Here is a 14,439-nt window from a genome sequence, read left to right as displayed (position 1 = left end):
TGATTTCCCAAAATGTGTTCTGTGAAACTAGATGTTAATAGGTGGAGGAGGTGATGAGGGTCATTAGAGACTTGGGACTAGCAAAGGTATATCTTTGATTTTATTCATTGTAGTGTATTTAGTGAAGTAAGCATCACCTGGAGGTCAGGCTTGGTCCTAACATTAGTCTGTTAATCCCTTGAGGGCTGGAGTTGTATACATTTCTGAGATTTATTAAAGTTATTTATTAAATATTTGCTATATGCCTAACGTTGTGCTGAGTACCTTTTTGCATGTTTTCTCATGTAGTGGTTATAGTAAGCCTATGAATTAATGTGTGTGTTAGTGTCCTTAGGGCTCTCCTAACAAATTACCATAAACTTGATGGCCTAAAACAGCAGGCATTTATTCTCAGTTCTGAAGGCTGGAAGGCTGAAACCAAGGTATTGGCAGGGCCACACTACCTCTGAAGACTCTTGCCTCTTCCTGGCTTCTGCTGGCTCCCAGCAATCTTTGGTGTTCCGTGCCTTGTAGCTGCATCAGTCCAATCTCTGATGCCATTGTCATATGGTCTTCTTCCCTGTGTGTGTTTCTTTGTGTCTCTAAATTTCTCTTTCTTTATAAGGACACCAGCCATTGGATTTAAGATTGACCCTTAAATCCAGTATGATACGATTTTAATCTTATTATACCTGTAAAGAGCTTTTTTTCCAAATAAAGTCACATTCACAGGTTCTCAGTAGACATGAATTTTGGGGGAACATAATTCAACCCACTACAGCTAGTAACTGTTGTTATCCACATTTTACAAGTTAGGAAACCGAGGCTAAGAGAGGTTAAGTAGTTTGTGCAAGATGACATAGGTAGTACAGATGTTTTATCTTATTGGTGTTTTGAATTTCCAGAGCCTAGTGAAGTAGCAGTTATGTAAATGCTCCACGTATGTAGAATGAATGAATTCTGCAGTTCATATGTTGTAAGGACATCTGTTATAGCAGCGGTCCCCAACCTTTCTGGCACCAGGGACTGGTTTCGGGGAAGACACTTTTTCCACAGATGGGGTTGGTTGGGGGTAGTTTCGGGATGATTCAAGCACATTACATTTATTGTGTATTTTATTTCTATTATTATTACATTGTAATATATAATGAAATAATTAATACAATTCACCATAATGCAGAATCAGTGGGAGACCTGACCTTGTTTTCCTGCAACTAGATGGTCCCATCTGGGGGCGATGGGAGACAGTGACACCTGAAGTGTGTTGCTTATGCCCAGTCTAGTCCGCAAGGTGCAGTTTAATTGTCACTTCCCACTCACTGATAGGGTTTTGATATGAGTCTGCAAGCAGTCGATTTATTATGGTCTCAGTGCAGTCAAACCTCTCTGCTGATGATAATCTGTATTTGCAGCCGCTCCCCAGCGCTAGCATCACCGCCTCAGCTCCACCTCAGATCATCGGGCATTAGATTCTTATAAAGAGTGTGCAGCCTAGATACGTTGCATGCAGTTTACAGTAGGGTTCACCACACTCCTATGAGAATCTAACGCCGCCGCTGCCGCCGCTGCCTCCGCTGCCGCCGCTGACCTGACAGGAAGCGGAGCCCAGGCGGTAATGCGAGCAACGGGGAGCAGCTGTAAATACAAATAAAGCTTCACTCGCCCGCCATTCACCTCCTGCTGTGCGGCCCGGTTCCTAACAGGCCATGGACAGGTACCAGTCCATGGCCCAGGGGTTGGGGACACCTGTGTTATAACATGAAGACCGTCACGCTGAGTTGTCTCTTTCTTGTTTGTTGAATGTGGGAAATATGATTCCTCCAAATAACACAAAGAGAAGCTTGCAGCCTGTTCCTCCAACTGCTTACATACTTTCCCCTCCCCAGGGAGAAGCACACCTTTGCTGCTACGAGGCCATCCTCTGTTCTTATTGAACAGCTCGCGGTGTGTGTTAGCAAAGGGGAACCTGTGTTGCTGGTGGGAGAGACCGGGACCGGCAAAACCTCCACCGTCCAGTACTTGGCTCATATTACAGGTAACTCCTAGAGGGGAAGCACTCTTCCCCCAGACAACAAACATTTGACACTGACTGCCTTTTTATTATTTTTTTAAAAATATTTATTTATTTATTTGGCTACGCCAGGTCTTAGTTGCGGCATGTGGGATCTTTTTAGTTGTGGCATGTGGGATCTGTAGTTGCGGCATGCGAACTCTTAGTTGCAGTGTGTGGGATCTAGTTCCCTGACCAGAGATCGAACCCGGGCCCCCTGCATTGGAAGTGCGGATCCTTAGCCACTGGATCATCAGAGAAGTCCCCTGACTGCCTTTTTAAAAAATAAAAAGTCCAAAGAATATTGGAATTTAAGAAGTGCCACCACTCCACTTCCCCTGGAGATAAGCACTGGAGATTTTTACCTTGGAAATAATGTATTCTTTCCCCCTGGAAATAACCACTGTTAACAGATTGGTATTAACTTTTTTCAGTTCTAATCTGTGGTCTACAAATACATACAGATTTGGTTTTGTTTTGAAACAAACGGGATCATTCTCTATGTATTACATTTAGTTAATAAGCAAATTGGACATCTTTAAAAACAGAACTGCCTCATTCCTATTCTGATGGCGAAATAATATTTCACACTGGATATTTATTTAGTTCTAATTCATAGACAGACATTGACTTACTGAAGGGTTTTTTGTTGTTTTCAGTTACCTGATGCTAGAGCAGTGAATCTTCTTTTACATATCTCTGGGTTAGGTGAAAATTTTGAATAGTCAAGATTCCTGAAAGTAAAATGAGGGGGTCAGAGGAAATGCACATTTAAAGATTTGCCCTGTGCCCGTGTCCACACATCCTTAAGGATCACACTGGATATTGTCAGTCTTTACATACAGGGTAACCCTTGTGCCCTTTCTTTATTAAAGGCCACCGTTTGAGGGTTGTCAATATGAATCAGCAAAGTGACACTGCAGATTTGCTGGGAGGGTAAGTGTGATTTTAAATCTTTTTCTTGTTATTTTGTGTTCACTATTTGAGGTAAGAAATACTTTTTCTCTGTAAAGCTCAAAACTAGCCTTGGAAAAATGTTCAGAGAATTGCCCCGCTACGCCCACCCCAGCAGGGTATTATTTATTAGAATTTATTAAGGAGCTCTTGAGTGTATAGATGTTTCTTTTCATTTTAAAGAACACTTGAGGTTCTTGCTCTCAAGGATCCTGCTGGGAGGGGGAGGAAAACAAAAAGGTAAGTATGTAATCAAGTAATGTTTGTGTGTGCGATCATTTATCTGAAGCCTATGTTCTAGGCTCACACTGCCTTCAAGCTAGGCTCTCCTGCAGTTTGATTATCTTTGAAACATTAAGTAGCCTCCACTTTGTTAAATGGGACGGCTCATGGCGCTCCACCGTGGTCAGTAAAATGCCCTTCTTCCTTATTTGTGGTTTTGAATATGTTAGTTTCATGAACGATTTTAGTCTGTGCTGAAGGCTGTAAAAGCGATGGCTGCTATTGGCATACCTTATGTTGAACCCTAATAGGGTCTGTCCCATTAACTCTAAGCAGTTGCTTACACAAACTCTTAAAGGCATAAGATAATAGAATTTATTGTCCTTTTTGCTCTTTGTGATATCTGCAAGAAAGCTCTTTATTTACTCTTTTTTGAGGACCACATTATGCTGTAGCATTATTTTTACTATCACTCTTTCCTTGTCTTATATCCCTTCCTGCTCTGGATGGAGTGCTACTTTGGAATCCTGCTTCCTTTGGTGCTTCTCATTTTCTTACCATCCCAACCTGTTACTTCTGTTCTGCTCTACACATGCCACTAATTATGTATTTTAAATTTATATTCTGTCTTCGAATCCGTTAGCTGAGGCTTACCTCTCTTACTCTAATTCTACTTTGACTTTATTTTTCCCCAGTGGTCTTTGTACCTTGTTTTCGTTTTACTTCTGTTCAGTTAATTGACACTTAATCTCCCCATTCCCTCACTGTGGTACTTGCAATGTGTTCTTATTAATATATGGAATTTGTTACTTAACTAGGCATGTCTATACTACTGTGTATTTCTCTCTATTCTGTATCTATCTATGTCTTTAATAATATCCTACTGTTAAGTATTCCTAACACAAATGGCATTAATCTTGTACTAATTGAACATGCACTGGATCTGTCTCTTCTAAGAATTTGTAGTGTTATGTCAGCCGTTGCAAGTAGTGTTAAATGTAGTGAGTACACATTGTGCCTTGATACAATTAATAATACAAAAAGGTTGAAATCAGAATTTGTTAACTGGAATTTTATTTTGGTGCAACTTGGTGAAAAAAATACATATCCATTTGTCCTTGTTAGTAGGTTAGCATTAGTTATCAAAAGAAAACTTACATGTTTCAATTTTCGTATAGTTGGAAGTATGCCTTGTTTTCTGTTCTTTTGTATTATTGGCAAGTGGTGTGTAAATCACATCTTTTAATATATATTATCGATGTATGAATGACTCCTTTGCTTAAGAACCCTTGTGTATACAATTGGAAGACCAAAAATGATTTTAAAAAGACAAGGGAAAAAAGAAAAAAGGAAAAATAAAGGCAAGGGAGTAGAAAACAAAGCAGCAGGTAGGGAGGTGGGATAAAGAAGGGCTAATATTTCTATTTTGGCAGTGTGTGGTTAGTTTCATCTATCTATGAAACTAGTTCTGTGTTTTGTAACTTACATTAAACATATTTTGCACTTATCAAATACTATGGTTAAAATATAATAAAAGAAATTTGTAGTCCTAATTAGTCTGGTTTGCAAATCTGGATCCTTTAGATTGGTTTTTTAAAAAGTTATAATTAAGGATAAATATATGTTATAAAAGTAAAGCCTTCAAGGCCATTAGGCTCTTAAACTGCATTACTGCAGATTGCCTTCTGATCTTTGTTTGCATACGTACCCCCTTAATTTTTTTTTTTTTTTTTTGTGGTACGCGGGCCTCTCACTGTTGTGGCCTCTCCCGTTGCGGAGCACAGGCTCCGGACACGCAGGCTCAGCGGCCATGGCTCATGGGCCCAGCCGCTCCGCGGCATGTGGGATCTTCCCGGACCGGGGCACGAATCCGTGTCCCCTGCATCAGCAGACGGACTCTCAACCACTGCGCCACCAGGGAAGCCCCCTCCTTAATTTTGATTAGTGTTAGTGTGGTATATCTTTTCCCCTCATTTAAGTTTTAACTCAATTTTGTCATTCTATTTAAAGTAGGTTTCTGATAGACAGCACATAGACCTTCAGATTACCTGTGAGTAGAGAAGTAAACCAAATTCTGACAGAGTTGGGGTAGAGAGAGCTTATGAGACTCTGTAGAAAAGAGTAGAAGATACAGAGGACTTAGATGAAGCAGGTAAAAATCATTCCAGAAAAGCAAAGTCTACCATTAAATGGCAAAACACAGAACACAGGTTCACATCCCTGACTATAGGGAATGGGGTTGGAAGGGGTAGCCTCTGAGGGAGAAACAGATAAATAGAGAAGGGGGAGGTATCCTTGGAGAAGTTAACAATGAAGGAAAGAACAAATGGGAGGAAAATTAAAGGTCTCATAGAAATAGAAATAAAACGGCTAACCTGTGTCCTCCTCTAAGCCACCCATGGAAACATCCATAAGGGAAACTGCACAGGAAATTGCAGGGCAGAAGTGCATGCTTTCAGACTCAGAATCCTGACCCCAAATGAAGTGAACCATTTCAGTTACTCAGCATGCACTGTTTTGTGTCTCTTTTACACTTCATGTTCTTTCATGTATGATAATTTTGGAGAGTCATTTCTTTTGTTCTAGCCATTTTCTAGTGAACTCTTGTATGTGGTCTCCATGTATTGTGTATGTAACAGGTAGACCCTGAGTGACTCTCCATGAGGGCCAGGTGTTCTAGACCTCCCTCCCATCTTGGCCTTTAGGTTGCTCCTGAGGCATATTTTCTCTGCAAAAGACATCATGGAAACCCTGGTCTCTAATGGTTCGTAGTTTGATTTCATCAGTTCTCCCTGTGGCAGGTTAGTTTCCATTGAGTATTTGTGTTACAGTTTATTTCTATTTATTTATTTTTCTTTTTGGAAAGGTGTATGTATGTTTGTTCATTTATTCATCACTTGAAACATATGACGACTTAACCGTTCCAGCCAGTATGCTTTCAGCTTTAAATGAACAAAATTTTTTCTTAAGGAGCTCAATCTAATTTGAAATATAAAGCCATTTCTTTCATGAATTCAATTCACTGAGCCAATTACTAGTGGTAATAGTTGTCACAGGTAACTCTTAAATGGCACTCCTGTGCCAGCTACTATTTTGAGTCTTTATCTGTGTTCAGTCATTTAGCCTTCTTAACAACCTATTGATTATCCCCGTTTACACTTAGGGGACCTGAGGCTCACAGGCATTAAGTGCCTTGTTCAAGGTAATGGCTAGTCCATGACTTGAACCCAGGCAGTCTGTCTTGATCGTCTCTGTTCTTAGTCATTACTCTGCTGCCTCAGTTAGCTTTGGATCCATCTATTCTGACATCTTTAAGACTAGCTGTTTTATTTAAATAACGTGTGTGTTTAATTTCTTACCACTTCTTCTGTTGTCATTGTGGTTCATCGTCCTCTGCCTGGTCCAGCGCAGGGCTCTCATCTTTGCTTCTACTCTTACCCTCCCCACAGTCTCTCTTCCATTTAGTATTTACAATGATCCTTTCACAGTGTGATCAGATCTCATCACTCTCTTCCTCACATCCTTCCACTGACTTCTCTGTCCATGTGGAATGTACTCCAAACCCTTCATCACCTGGCTCCAGCACGTCTCTGTCTCCTTCCTTTAGCTCTGCTCTGTGTTGATATTTCGTCTGTGGCTCCCCTGCTGCCCAGGGATACTTGCTTAGCCTAACGTTTCCTTGTTTGATTTCCTTCCAGTTCCCGTCTTTGACACAGCCTCTTCTGACTGTCATAGTCAAAGTACCAGTTCTTTAAGCCACTCTCCTTTCACTTTATCCAGTCATAGCACTTGCTACTTGATATTTTATACTAGTAGGTGTATTCCCCTATTGTCTCTTTGGTTAGATTGTAAGCTGCAGAGGGCCAGGACGTGGCGGGTCTCATTTACTCAGTGCTGAACTCTAGCCAGGTGCTCAGTAAATCTCAGCTGAAAAAATGGAGTAAAGAAATGTCTTTACTAATTAATGGGTTAGTACTTACTGGGAAGCGATATTGAGCTTGTGAAGTTCTCATGCTTTCTGTCTCTGGAATCAGAATCTTCCGTTTAGATGCTCAGTATCAGGGCACTGGGTTTCACTCATCTCATTATTCCTTCTCACAGGCCAGTGAGTAAATAGTATCCATGAGTTCTCCAATTGTGCTTGACTGTTCTGAAACATATTCTGGTATTGTTTCAGTTCTCAAATTATATTTCTTAGAAACAAAATTTATGTCATCATTCTTGAGTAGTATTTAGTATCCTAGGCCATGGAAAATTGTATACTTGAGATTCTCCAGGAATGATTAGTCTGCTGCTTGCGCAACTTCTTTTAAATTTAGCTAGAGCAGTGTTTCTTGACTTTATACGTTATTAACCCCCCCAATATTAAATTAAATTTTAATTTAAATGAACTAATTCCCTAATTCCCCAACCAGAAAAATAAAATGCTAAGAAATAGGAGAGACTCTAAATGCTGAGAAATAAAAAAAGTTGAGCCTTGGAAGGTCACAAACCATTGCAATGTCTTAAGATATTTTTTTTAACCGTCCCCCTCCCCCAATTTTGAATCTCTTTGGGAGTAGTCTCCCCACCCTCCATTGACAAGGCATGATGTTCAAGTAAGTTCTTAAGATGCTTGAATAAGTCAATTTCAGACATTATATTTTTCTTCTAAAATGTTTCAAAAACCTTTTGGTCAGTCTTAATAGAATATGGTTTATCATCAAATATACATGATGTTTATTTAAATATGTTAGTAAAATCAGTGACATGGGCTTCCCTGGTGGCGCAGTGGTTGGGAATCTGCCTGCCAATGCAAGGGACATGGGTTCGAGCCCTGATCTGGGAAGATCCCACATGCTGCGGAGCAACTAGGCCCGTGAGCCACAACTACTGAGCCTGCGCGTCTGGAGCCTGTGCTCCGCAACGGGAGAGGCCGTGACAGTGAGAGGCCCGCGCACCACGATGAAGAGTGGCCCCCGCTCGCCGTAACTGGAGAAAGCCCTCGCACAGAAACGAAGACCCAACACAGCCAAAAATAAATAAATAAATAAATAAATTTAAAAAAAAAAATCAGTGACATGCTTTTCACTGCCCAGTTTGGAATTTCAAATTTGTTCATAGTTTGTTTATCTAATACTAGTTTTTACCTTTAGTATAGGTGCTTCTAACACTTGGAGTGGAGAAAATAGATTATAATTTAAAACTTTAACATAGATTTATGTTAAGTATTTTGGTATTATTTCTGATTTTGATTAGAAGAAATCTTACACCTGTTCCTGTTTTCTAAGGCATACTTTCCAACTTCTGTTAGCTTTAGAAGTTTGCAAATCCCATATTTACCTTTTGTTTCAGTTACAAACCAGTGGACCATAAGCTTATTTGGCTACCCTTACGGGAGGCATTTGAGGAACTCTTTGCTCAGACATTTTCCAAGAAGCAAAACTTTACATTCTTGGGACACATTCAGACCTGTTACAGGCAGAAACGGTGGCACGATCTCCTCAGACTAATGCAACATGTGCACAGGTCAGCTGTCAACAAGGATGGAAAAGAGAGTGAGACTGGTAAGAATGTGACCCAGGCTGCCAGTGGGAGGGCATGAGGCTGAAGTTTAATTAGCAGAATTAGGAGAAGAGTTTGGGGGAAGAATGAAGCAATACACATTAGAGCTTTCTAGGACTTTAGGCAGAGCTGACTAATTTTGAAGCATTGCTGCTCCTGTGACTCTAGTCAAGATTTCCATCAAAACAGGTGGTCGCTGATGTTGATGTACAGTACCACTTAGTGGTTAGTAAGTCACATGTGCTTAGAAGAAGAGGTTACTTCCAGAAAACTGGATTCCACAGCGAGTGGGGCTTTTGGTGGCTTAGTTATCTTCTTCCTCATCTATAAGTGGGAATAAGAGTACCTACTTCAAAGGGTTGTTGTGAGGATAAACGAGTTAACCAATACGTATGCATATAAACAAACTGATTAGTATAGTGGCTGCACATGGTTGGCATTATGTAAGTGTTTGGACTTAATTTTTTATACTTCTAAGATGTGATTTTTGTGTGTGTTATGTTAATTGTGTGGGTTTTTTTAAGTTATATATATTACAACTCAAAGTGTATGTTAAATTCTTGTCTTTATTTTTCTCTAGGGTCATTACTAAAAGAGAAGTGGGAAGCATTTGGTCTTAGACTCAACCATGCCCAACAACAGATGAAAATGACTGAAAATGCCCTATTGTTTGCATTTGTAGAGGTATTTTGCTTTGGTTGTTTAGGTTAAGGGAATGCTGAATTGATGCAAAATGCAAATTTAAGGAGACTACTGTTTTGTATTCTCTTCATGTTGACATTTTTAGGGCTTGTTGTTTAAGACAGTAAACACTTAATGAAATAATTCTTTGGGGGGAAGATTTTTTTTAATGTCCTTTATAGAAATTATAAAGTCTTGGTGAACACCATCATTACTATTTTTAAAGATGCAGTTGAGAACAACTAGTGAATTTTTTTATTGTTTCATAGCTCTGTGTGTGTGTGAGAGAGAAAGAGAGAGACAGAGAGACAGAGAGAGAGAGAGATTTGGGTCCATTCCTGTTAGGACACATTTTTGATTCCAGTGCATGGGTAGCTCTACTGTTTTCTCTCCTGTGACCTTGCAGGATCAACTTAGTTAAATGTTTGTGACTTAAGCTTTTTATATTTTTATTAAAGAAAATTGTTTCTGTGGCACTCTTCAGACCACACTCTAAGGGAGGTGTAGGAATCTTACTTGAGATGATGTCTTAGTGAGAGAGAAAGTCCCTCAACCATATATCCATTGTTGTGGGAAATTTAGTCATCAGTGCTTAATCTTAGTATGATTGTTTCTAATATAACCAATGAAAATGTCAAGCGCTCCCAAAATAGGGTCTATACCTATTTCATGACTTGACATTACACTGGATTTTAATATGTTTGTTCTGTTTTATTTTTTTCAGTTTTATTTACAGAAGATTCTTTGTTAGGATCACCATGAAAACAAAAGCATAAAGCAGTTTAATAATAGTAAAACAATTAAGTTTCTGATGTTGTGTCACTTGAGTAGATTGTCAGTTCATTGCTTTTGGAAATAGAACTTGAGATCAAATCAGTAGAGATGAGGAAAGATTCATCTTGATATTCTTCAGCACCTGTGAAAGGCTCTGAATTACAACCACTATACACTCTTGATTTAGTCATTTATCTTTTCTTGGTATACTCATAGCCTGACCCTGTATTTATTTTGGGTCTTTTTAATAACCATTTGGTTACCTTTAAACATCTGAATACATTGTAAGTTATTATTTGCCTTAGCATCCATATAATGGGATGGTCTAGTTTATTGCATCTCATCAGAGAGATTCCCTTGACCCTTTTGGATATTTGAAAAAAAGTTAACTTGACCTTAACTCTGGCAACCAGCTGGCAGCCATTTGGCACTAAGGTGTCAGCTCATCAGGTAGGAGCGGTTTGCCCTTGCCTCTGCTGCTGACCCTGCTCACATAACTGTTCTTGGTGAGTGTGTTTGTGTTTGAAATGGACCCTTAACATTTTACTTCATCTTCTAGGGTGCATTAGCTCAGGCTGTAAAGAAAGGAGAGTGGATCTTGTTGGATGAGATTAATCTGGCTGCTCCAGAAACATTGGAATGTCTGAGTGGTTTACTTGAAGGCTCCTCTGGCTCTCTGGTGTTGCTGGATCGAGGAGACACAGGTAGCACTTGATCCCCTTGGGGTTTGACTTGATGCGAGGCCTTTTGGCCTCTTTAAAGTAATACTCTTGGGACTTCCCTGGTGGTCCAGTGTGTAAGACTCCATACTCCCAATGCAGGGGGCCTGGGTTGGATCCCAGGTCTGGGAACTAGATCCGGCATGCTGCAACTAAGAGTCTGCATGCCACAACTAAGACCCGGGGCAGCCTAAATAAATAAATAAAATGTTTTTTAAAAAAAGTAATATTCTTTTGGTTAGGTAGATTACATGGGCCTCCCAGTGTGATTTATTTATTCTGTAGATAGTAATTTTCTGCAAAGTCTTATTGTTAGGTGATATAGGGAATGAAAAGAATACGATAATTTGTCAAGGCATTTGGGTAGTGAGTAATAAGGCATGCACGCTCAGTGACAGTGTACGCGCTGGTGAATAGGTGATGAAACATAAATAGCATGAACAACCTCACCATAAGAGATGGTGGGATGGCAGTTTAAGATTAAGTTGTGTACGTAGATCTGGAAACTGATTTCATTGGGGTTTGAGAAAAGGCAAGGATGGTTGAGCAGCCAGTACCAACCTTGCTGAGCCTTGAGGCATAGTGGTTCACCCTGGGGTTCAGTGGAGTTAGTCTTCCCCTGATCACTTATTGTTACAAGTTGTTGAGAATTTATAGTTTTCTTTTAACAGAACCACTGGTTCGTCATCCGGATTTCCGTTTATTTGCGTGTATGAATCCAGCAACTGATGTGGGCAAAAGAAATCTCCCACCAGGAATAAGAAACAGGTAAGGGGACATGGCTTGGTTCCTGGAGCTGTTTTTAAAATTAAGTTCTCTTTATTGATTGATTGGTAGTATTAACGTAACCAACCCTCATAACAATGCTTGAAATTTATTGATTGCTGATACAGGAATATTTTTACTTGTAGTAGTCTTCTTTCTATAGGTGGTAGGAATGTGGAAAACTCCAGAACACTGGGAGTTTTTTTCCTTTGGGTTGTTCGTGTGACATTTAATGGCTCATGGATATTGTTGAAAACAAAAATCTTTGCTCCTTCAGATAGCCTTTTAGCTATTAGAAAACCTTCACATAACAAAATAATAGTATATCATATAGCAACGTAAGTGCATTTTAGGCAGAGTCTTCTTGAATGAGACTAATGATGTGTTAAAGAACATTTAAGTTTCAGTTTTCATCATTAAGCACAGACTGACATGAACAAGATGTTTTATGTATGTAGCATTTGGGAAAAGATAAATGACCTTGAAGAACCTAAGGGCAGGACAGGAATAAAGACGCAGACATAGAGAATGGACTGGAGGACATGGGGAGGGGGAAGGGTAAGCTGGGAAGAAGTGAGAGAGTGGCATGGACATATATACACTACCAAATGTAAAATAGATAGCTAGTGGGAAGCAGCCTCATAGCCCAGGGAGATCAGCTCCGTGCTTTGTGACCACCTAGAGGGGTGGGATAGGGAGGGTAGGAGGGAGACGCAAGAGGGCGGGGATATGGGGATATATGTATATGAATAGCTGATGCACTTTGTTATAAAGCAGAAACTAACACACCATTGTAAAGCAATTATACTCCAATAAAGATGTTTAAAAAAAGATAAATGACCTTGTTTATTGTTGGTAACCTTTCATTGAATCTGAGTTTTAAAATAGTATTAAAACTTTACTAGATCTTCTCCCACATTATAAAAGTAGTAAAAACTTTTTAGGAAAATTTTTTCAACCACAAGTATGTATTTTCCTTTGCTACAACTATGAAATTTTGATAGTGAGGAGGCTTTTTTATTATTGTTGCATGTACTTTTTGTAACATATAGTTGTAATCAAAAACACCTGAAAATGAGGATAAATAAAGTCTTATTTTTGTAACTGTTTTTGCAAGGACTGTTTGACTTTCTTCGAAGTAGTAATGGTAGATTTTTGGTAGCAGTTACATTATTTTCTATTTCATTATGATCAATCTGTATCTCAAGTTGAAAGGCCTTCATAATTCATATTACAAGCAGGTAAAATGAGTTTATATAATTTCTGTCTTGTGTTTTTGTACTGTCAGAATAGCTGTATTAACTTCCTCAGAAATGGTTATTATGGAATAATAATTGTCTTAACAGGTTCACAGAACTTTATGTAGAAGAATTGGAAAGTAAAGAAGACTTACAGATCCTTATTGTGGATTATCTGAAAGGGTTGAGTGTGAACAGGAGCACAGTGCAAGGAATCATAACGTGGGTTCTTTTTGGTTTCTCTTTGTAAACTTCTCCTCTGAGCATAAAAATGTGTACCTCATGCACGTATACTGTTTTCTTCTTTTTTGCTTCTAACGAGAGAAGACTGATGGAAGGATTATTTAGATTTTACTTTAATGTTGGAACCTTATGGACTCCCTTGGATTTTCCTAAGGAAACTACCTAGAGAGCTTATGAGAATATGTATTGTCAATACCTATGAGAATATGTAAACAATTAGATAATGCTCTCCTAATTACTTCTTTATTCACAGCTAAGAGTTTGAATCCCTTGAGGATATATAAATGGCTTGTATTTTGATCTGCCTTGGTGATATCCTACTTTTTGCAATTTGCATATTAGCTTTGTGGAATGTAGAGGGGGGAAGGTTGATATAATTGATTGAGGCCAGTTTGGAATTATTAGAGTCTTAGCTGAATGAAGTATAGAGTGGTTATATTGCTTGGTGCTTTAATTTGAGTTTCTTTCCTCTGTTTTTTGTATGCCATGTGGAAAGGGTACAATCTTTTGTATCATACACCCTGGGTTCTAGTGCTGGCTCTGTCATCTGGGGCACATCACTTAGTTGATTTTATCTGTGTTCTCTAAAACAAGATATACAATATGTAAAGATTTTGAAGTTGGATCATATTAGTGTTTTACTTTGCTTTTTGTGCTTTTTTCTTTATTTTTTTTTTTTTACAAATAGTTATTGAGTGGCTCAGATGATAGGGATACAGTTATAAATAAAACAGACAATCTTGGTTCTTTTCAGGGAGCTTTAATTCTACAGGTGAAGATAATCAGTAAATACTGTTATTTTTGGTTGTGATAAGTGAAGAAAAAGAACATATAAAGCAAAATGCTGGTTAGAAAATAAAACTTGGAGCCCGGTTTTAAATAGGTTAGTCAAAGAGGTATTTGTCAAAGGGCTTCGGAGTGGTTTGTCACACCACATTTTAAAATCAGAGCACTTTTTGTTAGCCAAGAATATTTAGACAAAAGCGTAAATATGTGTAGTTAAAATTCAAAAAGCTGGAGATAAAGCAGTGTGGCTAAAGTGTGGCTCTTATAAAATGCTAATAGGGCTTCCCTAGTGGCGCAGTGGTTGAGAGTCTGCCTGCCGATGCAGGGGACACGGGTTCGTGCCCCGGTCCGGGAGGATCCCACATGCCGCGGAGGGACTGGCCACTGAGCCATGGCCACTGAGCCTGCGTGTCCGGAGCCTGTACTGCGCAACGGGAGAGGCCACAACAGTGAGAGGCCTGCGTACAGCAAAAAAAAAAAAACA

General features: G+C 39.2%; 1 protein-coding gene across 1 annotated transcript in view; it reads left to right on the top strand.

Annotated features, from left to right (window-relative positions):
• The window catches only part of MDN1 (midasin AAA ATPase 1), a 154,942-nt gene that overhangs the window by 37,739 nt on the left and 102,764 nt on the right, over positions 1–14,439 (top strand). Inside the window, exons 14-20 of the mRNA XM_030859499.2 lie at positions 1,866–2,014; positions 2,905–2,965; positions 8,540–8,751; positions 9,330–9,433; positions 10,764–10,908; positions 11,595–11,691; positions 13,035–13,148. Coding sequence (XP_030715359.2) covers positions 1,866–2,014; positions 2,905–2,965; positions 8,540–8,751; positions 9,330–9,433; positions 10,764–10,908; positions 11,595–11,691; positions 13,035–13,148 — 882 coding nt within the window. The remainder of the gene's footprint in view (positions 1–1,865; positions 2,015–2,904; positions 2,966–8,539; positions 8,752–9,329; positions 9,434–10,763; positions 10,909–11,594; positions 11,692–13,034; positions 13,149–14,439) is intronic.

Source organism: Globicephala melas, chromosome 14, assembly GCF_963455315.2.
Source record: "Globicephala melas chromosome 14, mGloMel1.2, whole genome shotgun sequence".
Taxonomy (NCBI): Eukaryota; Metazoa; Chordata; class Mammalia; order Artiodactyla; family Delphinidae; genus Globicephala; species Globicephala melas.
This window is presented reverse-complemented; position numbering and strand designations above follow the sequence as displayed.